This window comes from Poeciliopsis prolifica, unplaced genomic scaffold (assembly GCF_027474105.1).
Source record: "Poeciliopsis prolifica strain line A6 unplaced genomic scaffold, Auburn_PproV2 SCAFFOLD042, whole genome shotgun sequence".
Taxonomy (NCBI): Eukaryota; Metazoa; Chordata; class Actinopteri; order Cyprinodontiformes; family Poeciliidae; genus Poeciliopsis; species Poeciliopsis prolifica.
In genome coordinates, this window is record NW_026562417.1 from 3,326,835 (window position 1) to 3,346,051 (window position 19,217).

At 39.1% G+C, this 19,217-nt stretch overlaps 1 protein-coding gene across 3 annotated transcripts in view; it reads left to right on the top strand.

The window, feature by feature from the left end:
* The window catches only part of ptprz1b (protein tyrosine phosphatase receptor type Z1b), a 57,132-nt gene that overhangs the window by 11,028 nt on the left and 26,887 nt on the right, over positions 1-19,217 (top strand). For all 3 annotated transcript variants that reach the window (XM_055055538.1, XM_055055540.1, XM_055055539.1), the window contains exon 2: positions 9,096-9,164. In XM_055055538.1, the coding sequence (XP_054911513.1) occupies positions 9,096-9,164 (69 nt within the window). The remainder of the gene's footprint in view (positions 1-9,095; positions 9,165-19,217) is intronic.

Here is a 19,217-nt window from a genome sequence, read left to right on the forward strand (position 1 = left end):
GAGGCCAGCAGGTGTCAGTCAGTTATGGTAGATCTGAACTTCGGTTTGATGACATCAATGTGAGAAACTACAGACTGATAGGAGGAACCAAAGAATTCTGCAGAGATAAAGGCAAATCTTCTGTATTTCGGATAGAAGTAGTTTAATTTAATATAATTGTCGTGGTAGAAGCCATTTGTTTGTTAAAACTTAATCAGATATATTTGTCCTATTTGACGTTGTGACGTTTACTGTAAACGAACGAGGTAATTAGTCCAAACTTGTTGTTTATTGAACATTCAGAAACTCCAGCGGCTGTGATGAACCACAGCGAAGGTAAACAAAGATAAAACAACCCGAACAGGTGATCAACTCAAAACCACTCGCACCTTTTTATTCTCTCTCTCTTTATCGTTTTAAGCATACCTATTGCCATGGCAACCGCCTGCGCCCCGCAAGCCGAGCAGAGATTAGATTAAAAACATAGCATTCAGTGCGTTACGATATCAGGTTTCCAGGCTTGATATTTATTTATCGATTATTAATAAGCCTCTCATGAACACAGCGCTGGTTGATTAGCTAATTTAAACTCCTGTTGGTCTTTGAGTCACCTTTTTTTTGTTAATGGAACCGAAATGCAACATCTTGTTGAAACAATAATTACTGATTATTAATTTTAACACATTTTCTTGCTTTTATAAAATGATTATTCTTTGATTAAGCTAAAAACATTTAGGATCTTGGTGAATAGTTTTGAAAAGCCTGTCAGAAGAGGAAGTTCTGGTCTCAGCGTCCTGGTGGCGTTCAGTTTGTCACCTACTGCCGTGATCGACTCAAAACCTTCCCGAGATCGAGCGGTCGATCGCGATTGACGTTTTGAGCTCCCCTGCTTTAGTGGACTGGAAACAGGTAAAGCTAAAACTATGCTACTTGAAGAGTTTTGGGTAAAACAACACAGACAAAGGTAACTAAGGTTTTCATCTTGATTCCAAAATGTATATAAATGTATTTATTGTACAGTTTAGGCTCAATTACTTCTCTGATTGTTTTTTTATTTTCAGCTAATGGCCTTTTTCGCATTTTTATACATGTAACAATCAATTCCTACAGTAGTTGACTATATTTCAATAATGATTCATTGTTCCAGCGCTTGTATTTTAAATGATTTTTAAACCTGTAAACTCAAGAAACCAATGAAGTAGAACCTGCCTGACAACATGAAGTAGATTACAAGAGCACAAAATATTGTCTTTGTTGATCTGAAACACTTTGGGTATAAACCAAAACCACAAATCTGTGAGGCTGGCAAACTCTTTGTGACTGAGCTGCGCATCTTTTTATAGAGAGCAACGGATGTTCTTTTCACTTCCTGTTTTTTCTTCGTCTACAGCTGACCTTAAGAACTCCTGGTAAAAGATGGACCTTTCCATTTAAATCCGAGGAAATCTTCAAAAAGATCTTTATTTTTTGTTAAAACCAGGAGCTTAAGTATTAGCTTTCATCCCCGCTCCACTGAACGGCGAGCGGATTACTAATCGCACACACACAGTATTTTCTCAATTTGTGCCAAGCAGATGGAAATGTAGCATCTTACTGCCCTAACTAGGCATGCAGATTAGTGAGCCTCTCACTCACACACACACACGCACACACACACAACTTGGCTGGACGTGGGCCATCACAAATTCTCTGCGGATAAACCTATCTGCGGCGCGTCCGCGCACCGACGACTCGCCACCAATCAGAAAGCGGGAGCGGTGCTGAAACATTAACCGCACACATCAAACGGTCACAAACTGGCCCGCTCGTCTCGCTGCGAGTCCCTCAGTGTGATTCTGAACGTGTGTATCTCCTCAGCAGTTATTCATAGCTTCATTTTACAGAACCTCCCCACAGCCCTCTATTCTAAGATCGTAACACAGCTCAGAAATTGAGTCAGCTCTGTACTACTCACAGCTCATTGGAGACATGCAAGCTTCAGGCTAAAATGTGGCGAAAACCTCTCTGCAACTCCGGGCTTTCACCTAGATCTGAGATTTCTGAAGTGCAGTTGTGGGGGAAACAGCAGAGCTTTGCTGAAACATTTACAGTGAACAAAAAGAGGCCTCTGACACATTTAGTTCCTCAACTAGGTCTGAAGCTCAACATCGGCCCCATTCAGGATACTAAACTCTTTGTATCCATGCTGTTGTCTTGTCTGTCCTCTCACAGTGCTTCCACTGTGACATCATATTTACAGCAGGAAGTGTTCCCACAATCTGCAAAAATATCCCTATCACTATGGGGGGCAGAGGGTAGTTCCTGTGCCTGTATTATTAATTTCTGCTGTGCACCGATTGGAGTTTTCTAGCAGATCACCAATCTTTAAAAAGCCCGACCTGCTGATTGCAACTTTTTGTCCGACACCAATTTCTGGTGTTGGTATTCTCTCCTTTAGATCTGCAGCTGTGTTTCTCCACTAACTGCACAATTTGATATTTGGGAAATACATTTGCTCATTGCACAGCAATTTTGGAAAAAAAATACTAGTTTTTCAATATAAAATTTCAATGCTTGGCATGAGGCTTTTTTTGTGGCCACATCAAAATTTATTTATTTTGCAAAGCTGCAAGGGAAGCACTTTTTTCACGTCACATAAATCGCATGATCAACAACTGGACGTTGTCGCTGCCACAAACCACAAAGAAGAAGAGATGAAGTGGTTGGAGGATTAAGTTTTTTTTTTTCATGACTTATTGTGTGAACAAACATCTTTAGGTGTGATTTTAATTGCATCTCTTATTTCATAGAAACGTTTTGCAATTGCAAAAGTTTTTTTTTATTTTCAACATGGTTTTTCAAAAGACGACCATTTTTGTTTTGTCTGCAAACCTCAGTTAACACTTAAAACAGTTGCGAAGACGACCTCTTCTGCCTGTTGGAAAGTTTGTCGGCTGGCATCATTGATTTAATCCTTTGATTGCAGCCATTTAAACTCCAACCAGTTATCCTCAAATACTGCTTTGATATAACTTTTAGTCCCTTTGACGTCCAACACAGACCAGTTATTACGTTTCACTCCTCCAGTGTTCCTGTGTGGTTACAGCTCAACGGAGGCTTAATTAATAGTTTTTTTTTTGAAAATAAAAAATAGAATTTAGTGGTGCCAAATTACCGTAGAGGAATTTATTAGGTATTAGCTCCTGGTTGGATATATAGAGGGTTACTTGACACTGAGTGCATGTGCACGCGTGTGTGTCAGCTGTTCGTCCACATCACCACCTCCAACACAAGTCCCCATATTGATTTGGTCCAACTCGCTATAAAACTTTCTCACAAGTCTTACCTTGCCACTTTTTAAAACTACTGGAGAACAAGATGCTTCATACGCACTAATATAGACGCACACAAACTCACACACAGACACACACACCCGACACAGTCCCTGCTTCCAGCTAAAGTCGGTCCTGATAAAGGTTTCTGTTGCAGCGTTAATGCCGCCGACACAAAGCTCGGTTTGTCCTGCACCCAGAAACACAATCCTCCTCGTTAACATGGAGCCTAATCTCAGTGACGGAGAAACACTGTCGCTCTCAGCTTTTCTTCATCCCTCCATCATCTGAGATGCAGCAGGATGCCTGAAGTCGTACATTATCAGCTACAGCAGACTAGTAAAAATTAAATAAAAGGTGAAACAGGCTGGATGTGGAAACGGTGAAATTTTTTTTAAAGCTATTGATTCTCTTCTTAGGTGTGTACAAATATCTTAGAATTACTGCTATTAATCTTTCAGGAAGAAAAGGTGGATAAAATGGATTTAAAGTTTTAGCACAATATTTTGTCGTACTACTATGATGAGTCAAAAAGATGAGTTTACAAAAAAACTACAAAGAATATCTACATTTTGGGTTTATGTAAAAAAAATTAATAATTTTTGTCTGTTGATTTGTTTTACACAGAAATCAAGTGACAGTTTTAGCTTAACCTGGTTTAAATTCAGTAAAAAAAAAGTTTAAAAAAAAATCTCATTAAGCACCATTTACCACACTGTATGGATGTTGAACAAAATGGCCGAGCTTCTCACACGTTGCGGTTGGAAATATTTTTTAGCTGCAGATGCATCTTTTTTCAATACAAAACGAATGTTATGTTTATGCATTTTTGGCAATAAAATTTGATTATTTGCATTTTTTGAGGTATTTCTAATATTGTATTACAAAAAGCTATAATTGCTGAATAAAATGTTGCAGAGTGTGCCATTCATTTATGCAGTTAATTGATTAATCTGTATAGTAATCGATAATCATATAATAATTGGTCGCATCCCTGCTTGTTTTGGTAAGTAGAGTTGATAATCCTCATTGTGGTTGTCCTGGATTTGACTCCTGACCACTAACAGCAGCCAAAAATGAATTATATATATATAAAAAAATACTGAATCTAGTCCAATTAAATCTATTGAATGTTTTTTTCCTTCACAATCCTATCAAGACTGTGATCATCCCTGTTGCTTTTGTACGTTTTTTGTCACTCTTTTTTCTTCCACTCAACTTTCCAGTCTTAGATTTAACTATTCAACCTGCTTCATCAGTAGTTACTTTTTTTAGGCTTATTTTCCCTGCGGAGCCTGAAGTGACTCTCTGCTGGAAAACTGTTAAGTTAGCAGTATTCCACGTGATTGCGTAGGCTATAGCATGAATATTTCAGTGCATATATATATATATATATATATATATATATATATATATATATATATATATATATAAAACTGCTTTACATTGTGACAACAATGTATATATAAAAACTCATGCAACATCATTTTCTGGAACACTGAGTTGTTGGTCTAACCGTTTGTCATAATCATTAAAATGAACGGTTATGAGCATCTGAAGCACATCGTGTCAACAGCACAGTCTGGATGTTCTCTGCTTATGCAGACGCAGCAGGATGAATCCAGAGAAACGCTAAGTGTGAGAGAGGTCAAATGTGGTAATTTACCCGGCTGACACTCCACACACAGCTGAAGGCTATATAAGTTATCGTCTGGCCTCTGAAGGCATGGGCCTGCGGGAGCGTGTGTGTGTGGTTCGGCGGCCAACAGGTGTGACGTTTTATGTGAGGCGGATGTTGTGTGTTTGTCACTGACTGCAGCTGCTGTGTAGGGTTACTTTCACTCAAGAGATTTAAGTGTAGTTATTTTTATATGTTGTGACCCAAAAAAAAGAGAAGAAAGTGCTACTTATCATGTGATGACAGTTGGTGAGATTGATGCCATGTTTTTGAAGATCGGGAAGCGGTGAGAGGTTTTGATGGTTCAATTTGACTTCCAGTCCAAAGTTCTTCAGACAAAAGTGGTGCTTTGTACTTAGCATGGGTCAATGTGAGAGGAGTGTGTGGTGAGCAGCTTCATGCTACAATAGCTATGAGTTAGCTAGCCAACCAAATGTCACACGAATTCTACATGAACTTTTGAAATGTCACAAACAAGAAAAAACAAAAGGAAAACGAGGCGCGTTTCCTTTTACTGACTCGGGGTGAATCATGGCTGTAATAAACAGGAAGTAGAGGTTGCTAACTAGCATGGAGCACATCAATTCATTACTGCCATCCCAGTTCTGGAGTGCCTCTCGCTTGCCATTTGAGACTACGGTTCTGTCCTCCATACTGGAAGTTCAGACTTTGAAGTTGACTGAGTTTTGTGCCTCTGGTAAGGCGTAGACACACCAATGGACAGGGAAGTGTGCTATGTCAGAACTTATTTGGTAAATGTGTTTCCATCTCCCCTTTTGCACATTAACTCTTCTTTTTTAGTGAAGCCAAAAACCACCTCAAGCTAGCGTAAAAACTTTTTGGCAAAATTGTTATTTCAACTTCTGATGACTATACAGCTGGACAAAACTTAAGTCACTAATACTTTCTCTGGCATCTCAAAGACCTTTTTCCTTTGAGGCAATTCTCAAAGCGACCATTTTGACTTCCATGCTAACTCAAATTTCTGGTCAGAACGATGACTTTCGGAATTTATTTATTATTCTGGTCTAGAATCTGTACTAAATTATGATCTATGATCTAAATTGTCCAGTGTTAGAATTCAATGGTTTTACCACCCTCGTCCATAATCATAACCATACCAGGACTGGGTAAGATTTATGAAAAGGCTTGTTTGAGGTTTACTTTGAAGCAAGCAAATGGTTTCTCTGTGTTCTTGTGAGTTTCAATGCTTCTGCTTGCACATATTTATACATTTTCTTTAGATCTCTTCTTTTAAATTCTGCATTTTTTATTGTTTTTTTTAAATTTGGTCTTTAATTCCAACTTTCCTCTATGGTCAAGAAATATAGATCATGTCCCAAAGAACATGATACTGGGTATGAAGAGCTTCTTCCATAGGGTTTCTGGTGGGGGTGCAAAAGACTGGATGACTCACAAAACCTACATAACTTGCAATAAAGAATCAAATAATTTTGTTTTTCTGCTTTGGGTTAATAGAAAACATAAACCTTGCTTAACAGTAGTCGGTTGAGGTGCTTGATGAGGACCTTCCTTTGGAAGTTTCTAGGCACATCCCAGGAGGATGCCAGAGGGAACACCCAGAACTCCCAGTAAGGACTCAAGGCTTTCAACATCTTGGGAATCTTGGAGATGTTTTTTTCTAGTTTTGCTAAAGAAAAAGAAAAATGCCTGTGCCAACCAATTTTTTTTTCTTCCTAGGGTTTGAACCGTCTATCTAGCCTTCCAGCATGAATGGGATATTTGGAGTGTGTGATAGAGCTCTGCCTAAAGCTTAAAGCTACTAGCATTCTGCCTCAGGTTTCGCCATCCAATCAAAGACTCATTTTTACTTTTGACCTTGAACAAACTGTTATGCTTGAACTTCAGTAATGTCGTAATCTTTCCCTCACCAAAAAAAAAAACCCCATCCTGCATTGATTGCATCAATGCAGGCAAATTCATCAGAAGATTTTGACTTTTTTCTGATGGTGACACCATCTACAGAAAATTCTCTTTTGTAAACCTTTTGATATCGAGCCCTGAAAAGTGTTGGAAAGCAGGTGCTGTGTTGATGGGTGAAATCATGAAGTGATTCAGCGTTGGGCTTCATGCATGGCCAACCTGCAGCAGTAAAGGCCCTTCACTTTCTTCCGCTTGCTTTAAAACACAGATCCCCCACGGCTTCTCTTTCTTTTGCCTTTTAGATGATTGATGGCTACTGTATGAGCGTCTTAAACCCCTAATACCAGCTTGTCACCGATTAAAATGTAAAAGGCCCTGAATGACCCAATGTCTATCAAAATGGAGCAGCTTTGATGTCCTTTTTTTCTGAGCTAGTTAAAAAAATGTGTTGAAATTTCTGCTTTCATCTTAGAATGCTTTTTTTTTTCATTTGTGCAATATAACCTTATTCTTTCTTTTCAGTTCTTACCTTCTTTCCCTCTTCCTCTGAGTAGATGGTTTGTAAGGCAGCATTTTATTGTTTTTTTGCCCACGAAATGTGAACTGTAGCTACGTTTCCATTACAGATGGAATACTTACAAAACTTTGTCAGTATTCTCCTAATGCAAAATAAAACACAATGTCACAGTTGAAATGACTGGAACAAGTTTGTTCACGAGACAGATCTTTAAAAAGCACTTCCTGTTGTTCCCAAATGGAAACAAGATGAAAGTCAGCTTTTAGTAAAAATGGATAGAAGAGAATGATCATTCTTTGTTTAGGTAGAGTTTCTATGGCAATATTAGTGCTACCTACACAATATTTTGTGTTAAAAGTGTGACTTTTATATATATATATATATATTTTTTTTTTACTGTAGGAATGGAGAAGATTTTGGCCTGTGAAAATAGCCCAATCTGTCGAGCTATGGGTGTTTTTTATTTTTTATTTTCTGCTGGTGCTTCATGGATCAGAGTTAAGTAGCTTAAACACAAAAATGGCTCCTCTGAAAATGGAGGCTGGGCTGAAGCTGAATATGAGAAATCTGTACACAAAGACCAATAATACTTACCGAGCCGTTCCATAGTAACCTCAGTGACGTGAGCGAGGGCTCGTGACTGAACTGCAAAAGTAAATGCAGTGGGGCATACATCATGTCACCCGTGCAGTAATTTATGATGTTTACACAAACACTGTAACTATAGGATTATTCACAGTGTGTCTGTTCCACATGCTGTTGTTGGGATGTTACTGTGACCTAAATCTGACTCTCAACTACGCTTTCATCTTCTCTGTTTTTTTTCTCCTTTCTTTCTTTTTTTCAGAGTTATGCTTTGAAAGATCAAAGAAAGAGAAAATGTATCATTTTGGCATTTCTCCTTTGAGTGCGTGTCTATTGCTTTTTTACAGTTCCATTTAAAATGTTGCAAACTGAATATTATTTTTTTATGTTCAACTCTATACATAGAAATAAGTTTACCAGATATACAGCATGACAACCTTTAGTTCAATTCACCCCACTTATTACATGTTATGCCTAATATATTTTACTCACTTTAATCTATTAATTGCTACACATTATATTTAAGTCATTTAGTTTAAAAAAATCCATAGGTACGGTGACTTACAAAAGGATTCATTTTCAGGTTTTCATTAGTAAAAAAAAAAATGTTTCAATTTCACATTTGTATTTCACTTTGTGTTAATCTTTCACAATTAATTCTAATCAAATACATTAATGTTTGTGGCTATAATGTGACAAAATATGTTAAAGTTCAAGGGGTGTGAATAGTTTTGTCACTCAAAAACACCCCGACTCAAAGATCGGTCGGCAACTTGGGGCACGTTGAGACGGCAGGTAGGAAGCTGGAATTGAACCCACAGCTTTAAAACGTTAAAACGAGTTGAATACACTTCCCACTGTGCCACAGTTGAATCGCCAGTGTAAACAAAGTGTTTCTGTTGTTTGTTTGTTTTTTTATTTAAATTTTATATAGATTCTGTTCCTTTCTTAAAGTTATTCTTTAAGAATAACTGTAACAAACTTGTACTTGGACGTCAAATGAGAGAAAATGTGAATATTGGAAAGCATTTGATTTTTATTTGTTCTGTACATGTTTTTGGAAAACTCCTTAGCTGAGTATAATACAAACCAATGACTAGAAATATCTTCTATAATGACACTTCTGTCTTGTTTTTGATAGTTCTGGCGGTGGAGCCGCCGGCCCAAGGCCTGGAGAAACTCCCAGAAGAAATGAACTGGTCCTACTCAGGTCTGTTTGATTCATCTGATGTTTTACTTGTATTTTGGCTGCAAGCGGAATTTTGTTTTACTTTTTTTTTTTTTTTTTTGCTTCTAGAGACGATTTATCTTAAACAAATAACTTTTTCAAAATTCTGATGTCATAAAACTTAATCAATTTTCCCAAAAATAATCACTCACTGGGACTGCGTTCTGCAGCTGCAGAGCCCGTACAACGCCCGAACGCCACAGCAGTATGAATATCTGATATATTGCAGGTATTATCCATTAACCTCTCCCGCAGAAAAGTGCTGATCTGCCTCAGACCATATGTTTCGGTGACTTGAGCTAACTCAGCATGGAGCCCCTGCAGAGTTAAGCTACGATCAGACAGAAACAAAGAGTGGACGCAGACAGGCAGTAAGGACCCCTCAGGGAGCGATTAGAGTTTTACTGCTCAGGAGAGACCTGCTGGCCATCAGCAGGCTGAAACAAGAGCTATTAGGGTTATTAACCTTCACCTCCACGGATCACGAGCTGTAAAATGCTAAGATGTACGATGGTTTCCACTGCTGCTAATAGATCTCACCTGGAATTATAAAAGCAAACCGTTTCCTTTAGTTGATTAGTTACAATTACATCATCAGTTTGATCACTTAGTGTGACAGCAATGTGAAAACTTTTTCTAAAGCACCCTCTCAGCAGATTTCACAATGAATATTATTGGGAAGAACTCCTGCTTGTCAAATGATGTAGCCCAGGATTTTTAGTGCATTACCTGCAAATGATGAAAATCAATATGAGAAATCTGAAATGCTTAAGAACCACTAGACACCAAGCCAAATTACAACAGAACAAAACCTATTTCTACTTGCGAAACATGTTAATTTGAGCAAAATTCAATGGGGTTTATGCTCAATTATTGACCTACATCCTTACTTCCAACCTTGGATGAATACAAAGCCAATGCTTTAATCCATTTTCTACCCATTACTGCTGTTATACGTGACAAAGACTGAATCTCAATCGGTGCACCTGCATTTCATCCTTCAGATTGCTCTGTCGTCTTGTCAGAGCTTTACAATCAATTTGTCTGCCACCTTCACCTTGTTCGTCAAATTGTAATGGTTTTGTTTGTGTGATACACTGACATGAATAATGAACAACCTGTCAGCAGCAGAAGTGAAGTGGATACACATTTTCCTTTTCTTTGTGTTGGGTCTGGAAGTTCATCAACACAAATAAGTTCCTCTGGTAGATCATTGAGATTCACTGTAACTACAGCTACCACTGTGTGCGTGTGCGCGCTTGTTTGTGTGTGTGTGTGTGTGTGTGTGTGGTGTGTGTGTGTGTGTGTGTGTGTGTGTGTGTGTGTGGGTGTGTGTGTGTGTGTGTGTGCGTGTGTGTGTGTCAAAGCGTGCGTGTGTACATAGGCTTGTTTTTGTGTCCAGCCCTGTTTCTCGCCTTGTGCGGTGCTCTGAGCCGAGAGTAAAAGCATTAACATTTGAAAGGACCACACTTCATTGTGAAGCACAGCGCACTGCGTTTTCAGTTAGCTCAGAAGTAAAGGGAGGACTTGGGGGTAGCGAATGAAAGAGAGACGGCCAGCAGAACGAGAGAGAGTGAGAGTCGGAGAACTTTCAAGACAGGATACATCCAAATCCCTATAGGCCTTTACAATGAACTCGCCTCCAACAAACCATGGCTGTTCGCTTATATTTACTGCAACAGGTTTAAATGACTACATACCTCTCATTAAATGTGCTTATACAACAACTTATCAACCTGCCATGTCAGAAAGACAGATTTGTTTTGTCTGACATTAAAGGAATTTCTCACAGAAGTTTCTACCTTTAAATTTAGAGGCATATGCACACAAAGGTTGTTTTCAGACCGGTCAAACTGTATTCGATTGGGCACCAAAATCGAACACATCAGCTGTTACATTTTCAGCCGATGTTGTTCACTTTCACACTGACACCTGTTCCCCTCCTCGCCTGTGGTGGCGCTGCAACGAGAGCCTATGAAGGAAGTGACACAAAAACCTCTGAAGAGCGCGACTTCCATCTTCATGAAATGTAAACAAAAATGGAGTGGTGTGAGATTTCCATCGTTGAAGAATTTCTCTTCTGTCTTTGAGAAACATTTCTGCCGCTAGCGCTAGACTCTTACGTTTGTTTTGGTTTTATTCACCCAGAATGCCCTGCACTGTAGTCTGCTTCTTGCTTTTTGGAGAGGTGCACGGTTCACTTGGCATTCACATATGTATTCAAACTGCGCTAGAGTTCAGTTCAATCAAACTGAGACTTACTTTTGTAGGGGGACCAGAGTTCGCTTTTTTTGGTTCCTAGCAAAGTTCAGTTGCGCATTCAACCCCCCCAAACAAACTGGACCTACTAGACAAACAAACTGGAGTATTATTAAAGCGTACTAAACAGGGCTGGTGTGAACGTATACTAAGATTAAGATTAAGCTGATTAAGGTATGAGTGCTTGAGCAAGGCAGTCTAAAAACCCAATCCCCAAATTCAGTTCTGTTACAACAAATGGGCCAAAGTCCCAGCAAACTGTTGGGAGAAGATTGTAGAAGGAATCTCAAAATATTTGTTACAAACGTGTTTAAAAGGTGATATTAATCACCAAAAACTAATGAAATGTATGTGAATTTTTGAATTTGAAAAGATTTGAGCAAAAAAATCTAACAAAAGGTGTTTTACCCAATTGCTTTGGCATGTTTCAAATAGAATTTCTTTTGTCGATCCCAGTTGACTTAAAACAGGAAAAGTTTGGCCTTATTTTTGGACAGAAACTAAATTGCATTTCTATCATATTGAGTGACAAAAAAATGCAACAGTTATTTAAATTAAAAATGTAGATAAGATTCATTTAATGAAAGAAATTCTGAATTTAGTCCAACCTAAACAAAAACCTGAAAGTCCATAAGAACCTCAAAATATTATTAAGATTTATTCATGTTTTAAGCTTCAGAAAAGAAAAGAAACCCAAACATACCTTCTTTTTTTTTTAATTTTGCATACCAGCTCTTCTGGGACATCTCTCGCTCTTGAGGAAAAAAAAAATCCTACTTCCATGTTTCCCCAAGTGGATTCATTGTAAATTATTAATGATTTTATGTTTTTTTATTTGGTTCAACATGAAATAATAATCTTCTGGTAATCCAAATGAAGCTTGATACGGTGGGGAAAAAAGTAAAAGTTTTTTTTACAAACTTAACACGCAGGACATTCAAAACGTCTTTTGAAGAGCTACACTCCCATTTGATTTTTCTCTTCTAGCATTGCTATTTTTGTATAGCAAAACAGACTTTAATGTTCTGTGTTACTCTGTGCCTTGTCTCCAGGGGATCCCTGGGATCCTTGTGCCTGCAAGATACCCCTCAGGGCCCCATCTGCCACGTGTGTTGGTGTGCATCTCATTCTGAATCCCGTTAAGCCAGAGTTTCCCCCGCCAGGCAAATTTACTGGGATGTTCCCAAAGGAATAATCCAGAGTTCTCACACTGTGACTAATCAAAAGAATTTGCATTTATGTTTTTCTTTTTATTTCTGATCAATTATTTTTTTCATTTTTTCCCCACTACAGTTTTCATAAATGTGTCATGCAGCGTGACAGATCATGCCACTTCAGAATATTATGAGGAGTCTGAGCCAAATATGAGCATTCTGAATCCAAATGTTGAATTTATTACTTGATAATTGCCGCATGTTTTGTCACCCGTCTACCTGTTTTTGTTTCTTTGACCTCCTGTCGTCTGTTTCTCCTCTTCTACCCACCGAACCATAACCGGGGGACACGCAGGCTTCAGTTGTGCTTTGTGTGTGGAACACACACCCACCCACACACCTTCAGGTTTTAATTATGCATAACTCCCACCCCCGTGTGCTATGCTTGTGCTACATATTCCTTCACATCTGAAGCGATGTGATTGGAAAGAGGTGGGCTATGGCATACGTGGAACTGATTCATGCGAGTGCGTTTTCTTTTTTTTTTTTTAAGTTGACAATCTTCAAAGCAGGAAGTACGTTGGCTCTGGTAAGGTGACCTGACATAGATCCAAAAACCATTTGGAAACATTTTGTACGAGATTGGACTTGAGAGTTGCACACCCGGGAGTTGGTTTCAAACCTGTAGCTTGTAGAAGATTTTAAACAAAATCCTCATTGTTCTCAAAACGCCATCTATCCAGACTTTTGTTTTGATCTGTCTGAACTTCATGAATGTTGAGGTCGAAGATGGAAGTGCATCTCATCAACATTTCTCCTGCCACTTTGTACAAGGAGTTCTGTTCTTCAACTTCTGCCGAAGGGTGAAATGTTTTGGCCACATCCAACAGCGTTCCTGTTGTGGCCAAATTTCTCAGTTCTTATGGAACATCTTCAAGCTTTATCATTCAGTTGTCTGATGAAAGAATACATGTTCCCTTCACATTCAGAAATTACATAATTTGGCATTTCACAAAAACATCTCTTGTGTTTGACTCTTTACTCCGTTCCGATTTTACTTGAGATACAGGCTCTGACTTTAAAGTCCGTCTTGGCCTCGTGAACAAGCACCAACTGCTAACCCTGCGAACAAAACGTTTACCGTTTCCTCTTACCAAAAAGGCAGCGGGTCACTTTACTTTACAATGGTTCTCTTCCATTCCTATGGAGAACCTTTTTTCTCTCTCTTGTTGAGAAAGCTTGAGTTGTTCTCCTAACCGCAGCACTATAGCGCCACATCCCTCTTCAGAACCCAACTGATCAAGTATCAAATTGGATGCTGTTTTCCCATGCAATCACAACCATCACCACTTCATGGCTTTACCTGCACTTGGCCAGAAGCAGGTGCACCGCATCAGCACCTTAATGTGGTCTTTCAGGGTTATTTTACAATCCGAGAGCTAAAAATCTCTTGCTGTGGTGTTTCCACAGCAAGATGAGGAGAAGCTTGTTCTATATAAGGAAGCTCCTCTCATCCAGCCTCCTGTGTGTTTCATCTCTCTTTATCCTTCAGTAAACCACCCACAATGTTCTCAACTGCCGTCTGAGTCACCAAATACTCTATTCTGGATGCTCTTCTGCTCCAGTTGCTGCTCAGTCTGTGCGGCCGCCTCTGGAAGCCTTCGGGGAGTCGGGAGGTAATCGCACAGAGGTGTCTTTCTTCAACCAGAAACAGAGGCTATGTGCTCCCTGCTTCTCGTCCAGTCTTCATCAGCATGTTGCAGAGCTAATGATAATGGCCGCCACATGAGATGCTGTGAACTGCGAGGACTTTAGCGGCTAAACGTTTTAGGAGAGCTCATTTTTACACATCTCGAGCGCCTAGCAGAAAGATGTGCAATGCGCACTGAAGACCTTAGACTCCAAAGACGTGGTAACGTTGAACGAAAACACCATGTTTTCACACTACTGAAGGATAAATATTTAATAGAAATCAACTGCGCTCTGTGTTGGGCCGTGATTGAAAAGTTTACACTGTATTTTTCAGGAGCAATTAATATTAAATATCCGTAGCAATGGATATTTAATGGTGAATGAGTTGCAGCGTTTCCCCCAAAAGGTGAGTGCCTAGTGACTGCTGTGTGCTGGCGTGTGGACGCACAGTTCAGCTTTATAAGGCCTTTTGGTAACTGGGCCTATTTATTTCCCCTCACTGTAACCTTGGCTAATATACTTAAACAGAATTGAGCTTTGGTTGTTGGTTGACTCCCTTATGACAAACAATACATAAGTAACGTTTATTTATTTTAAATTTATAGTGGAGGTGGGCATTTAGTGTATCATTTATCATTTTTTGTGAAAACTCTCTTGTTGTCATAGTCATTTTTGATTCATTATAAACACAATACATTTCAGGTAACGTTAAAAAAATGGACTAAAATATTATTTTTACTTTTTCTCCCGTTTTTGTTTTTTTCACGAGAGCATCAAAAATGTCATCAGCAATGTGATTAAATGAAGTCTCTTATTGCATCTTTGTAAATTAAACCACATTTCTTCATGCATGTGGTGATTTGAAATCTTGATGCTTTTCAAGAGCAGTGTTTCTGTTTATTCTGCTATGAATGCTACGGTGTGCAAAAACAGAAGAAATAAATAGTTTTTTTTTAACATAATTTTTATTATTGTCAGAATAGCACTACAAAATATTGAGATAAAATTCCAAATACATATCGCCCAGCATTACTTTTTATATGTAGACCAATAAAATAAAATGTGCACTGAGTGACCGCTTTTATCTAAAACAACTTTGACTTAGTTTTTTTTTTGCTATTTTTTTGCTTCTAGGCTTCAGTTTAAACAACGATTCCAGGTTTTTAGTTTTCTAATTAAATAACATCTTAACAAGCAAAAAACAAACAAATAAAAAAATATAGTCTTCCATTGTGTGAAATTTAGCCATTACGAAATACAGGCAGACCCCTGACATCCTGGACATAAACTATTTTGACTTTAGCATGTGTGCACTAACTCGACTTTCTCTTCTTATATCAAATTATATTCACAAAAAAAACAGCACAAACTTAGTAAATAAAGCTGACTCTGATTGATCTGAGTTCTGATTAGATGTTTCAGGGCCCCTAAGATCTCCTGACAAACACACGGGGCCTCTCTTTCCCTCTAAAAATCAGAGCGTTTGATTGATAGATGAGGTGGCTGCTGTTGTGTGACAGCTTGTCTCTGTATGAGATTTTCTGAATGAATCATGTGCCCGTTTCTCTGCGTGTGAAGCCTCTCCATTATCCATAATAGATTCATTTTTTATCTTGGATTCTCTCTAACTCTCTCCTTGGTGTCACTATGTCACACCGTGGCAGTCGGGTGTGTGTGTGTGTGTGTGTGGGTGTGTGTGTGTGTGTGTGTGTGTGCGCGTGCGTGTGTGCGTGTGTGTGTGTGTGTGTGTGTGTGTGTGTGTGTGTGTGTGTGTGTGTGTGTGTGTGTGTGTGGGTGTGAAGGAAAACCTAAATAAGGGTCAATATCTTCCTGGGAAATGTAGTTCTGTCTGGGGAAACTACAAGTCATGAAGTAAAAAATAAATAATAATGTAAATGATTTTCCATCTTGCTTCCAGCTCAAGTTTTAAAATAATTTTTGTTAGATTTTTTTTCTCTCATGAGATAATTATGGAATATGAAAAATAAGGGTCTCCTGCGAATGCAGCGGCAATATCGCAGATTCAGAAAGCGCCGTTAAGACAACACCAGCAGCCTCTCATTTGAATATTTAATACATATTCAACTATTTTTTTGCCAACTGTGAAGCAAACAGGAGCCGACAGTCCCCCAAAAAACCTCCGAGCCCTGCATTATTCAACCCAACAATCTCCCCTGTTTTCTGAACAGTTACCTCACTCAGCAGAGCGGAGACGCAGAGGGTGACGTCAGCTCTGAGTGGCAGAAAACACACATTACACACATGGGTCGTGTGTGTGTGTGTGTGTGTGTGTGTGTGTGTGTGTGTGTGTGTGTGTGTGTGTGTGTGTGTGTGTGTGTGTGTGAGTGTGTGTGCGTGTGTATTTGCATTATTTGTAGTGTAGGAAATGTGACATTTCCTACACTACGTTCCTTCCTCTGGGGCTTTTTTTTTTTTAATATATTTTCCTTCATCACCTTGTCTCGCCCTTTTGGTCCTCATTCTGTTTTGTTGCCTCTAACCCCCCGCCCCTCCACCCAGACCTGAAAGGATAAGGGTGTCGAGGATAAAGAGAAATTGTTGTCGCATTAGAAGAAAAATATTTTATTCATATTAATGCCTGATCATTGTTAAAACACGGAAAAATTCACTTTCTTTTTGATGTTTACAAAATTTTACCAGTCTGATTGTGAAACACGGTAATGGCTTTGGGTGCACTGATTGCAGTTTCCTGGCCGATCACCGATTTTATTGATTTATTTATTTATTTTAAAAAGCCTGAGCTGATGGCAATTTCAAAATTAAGAAAATGGGGTTTGATTTATTGGAACGTCACTAATAGTGGCAGGATCATGCCATGGAGAGGGGAGAGGAGGTTTTTCGTTTTTGCTTTGTTTTTAAACGAGACCAAAAAAATGGGAGATTTCATATATTTTTTGATCAGAAGATAATTGGGGGGGAAACTTATCAGAGGCTTGTTCACCTTCTTGCTTGACAATAATCCTAAACACACAGCCAGAGCGATCACGCTTTACAACAAAAACTGAAGAGTAAAAAGGAGGGCTCATAATATTCAAATTTTCTGAATGCAAGTAAAAAAAATAATTTAAAAAAAGGTATGATTTGGAGAAGCGCTGGTGACGCATCTCCATACTTCTTTGTCTGACCGCGCTTGATTATCACACGGAACTTAAGAGACCTGAAAAGTAATTTCCTCTCTGAATCGTCCTCATTTTTCTCCCAGCGCGCGCCAGGCGAGGCGGTGCGGCTTTTAAACGAGCGCAGCAGTCTTCAGTGACATCCAAGTCGGGCTTTGGGGTTTTTTTCTTTTCCTTTTATTCCTGTCTTCAAACTGTCAGCGACTTGTTGCCATGGCAGCGTTATGTCAGCAGAGTCGCTCGGTGTGTGCGGATGTTTCGACCCGTGTGTGTGTGTGTGTGTGTGTGAGGCGATGCTAACAGATACAGCTGTAGGGGTGAGATGTGGCTATTGACCGCTGACACCCTCCTGACATTTCCCCCCTCACGCGCCGCAGCATGTGCGCTCGGGGCTCGCGTGTTTATTTTACGCAGAGCACAAGTGGAGACGGACACGTGGAAGCCTTTTATTACAGCTGGACGGCTTTGTTCCCTAACAGAAAACCTGAATAAATATTGTGAGAAATTCGAGTTTTGGCAGGGGAAAGGTTGAGGTTGTCGCTTTTATTGTCAGCATTTCTTCATTTGAGCCTGTCCAGTAAAGAGGAGGGTGAAAGAGATGTGAGCTCAGCTGCTTGGTAGGCTGATGTTGTTCCCACTCTACATTTGTGCTCTTTCTCTTTATTTTCAACATACTGACAGCTATTAGGAGCTGGAGGAGGCAGCGTTCTGCAGCTGGAGCTGAAGTAGACTGAAGGATTGCATCATGTCTGATGTATCTGTCAAACTGTTGTATTTGGACATTTCTGAGCCGCTTTTGGTTTCGTTTGAATTTTTCTTCCTAAATTGCATTTTTTTATAAGAACCTAATAGGGGTGCATGTGCCGATACTTTCATGTGAAGCCAATATCGTCCATTGATCTCATGCAAAGGTTTAAAAATCAATCACTCTCCTCTTCTGCTCTGCTGTGAGAGATGCTTGACTGACAGAACCAGCCATAAACTCATCTCTGCACATTCACGGTAAACAATATTCACCCCTCTGTTGTCACAGTATCTTCTTGCTATATTTACCAACATTTCAGACCATTAAAAAAAAAAAAAAAAAAAAAAAAGGTCAAAATCAGGACCAGCAGGTCTGGCTTTTTAAGGATCGGCAATTATCCAGAAAACTGGAGTCGTTGCACCTGTAGAACCTAAACCTGAATGATTTTCCCCCTCGTGATGCAACAAAAACAACTTAGTTACATATGTAAAATGTTTTGAGCTCTGATTTCTTGGGCTACATCAAATACAACTACCTGCAAAGGCTGCAGTGCATCCAAGATGAAGCCTGTTTTGCCCACGTCTCTATCGTCCACACAAACATCCACTTCCAGGAATGTAAAGCCAGTGACAGCTGAACCATCGTCTCTGACCTCATTATGCCCATTGTCTTTACTGTACACTGTAGCACAGTATACAACACAAACATAGGCTTCATGAATTACAGGGATTTAGCTGTGTAATTGTATTATTCAGCCATGTCAGGACAGGAGGAGTTCATTTTTATTTAACTTTATAATCAGTCATTTGAAAAAAATAAATAGGACACCTATAATTTAGTATTTATTTATTTTTTTTACATATTTGGACATATTGATAACGTTTTTGCCAATACTGACAAAGTCATCAGCTGTACATGACTGTTTCATCTTTCCTCATCATTTTGAAGGAGGTTTCCAACGTTTAGAGCGTTGACGTTTATTTTGTTGCTCTTAACCGTTGAAGTGAACGTGAGCATCGTGGTGAGATCTGCCTTCAAAGAGAAGACT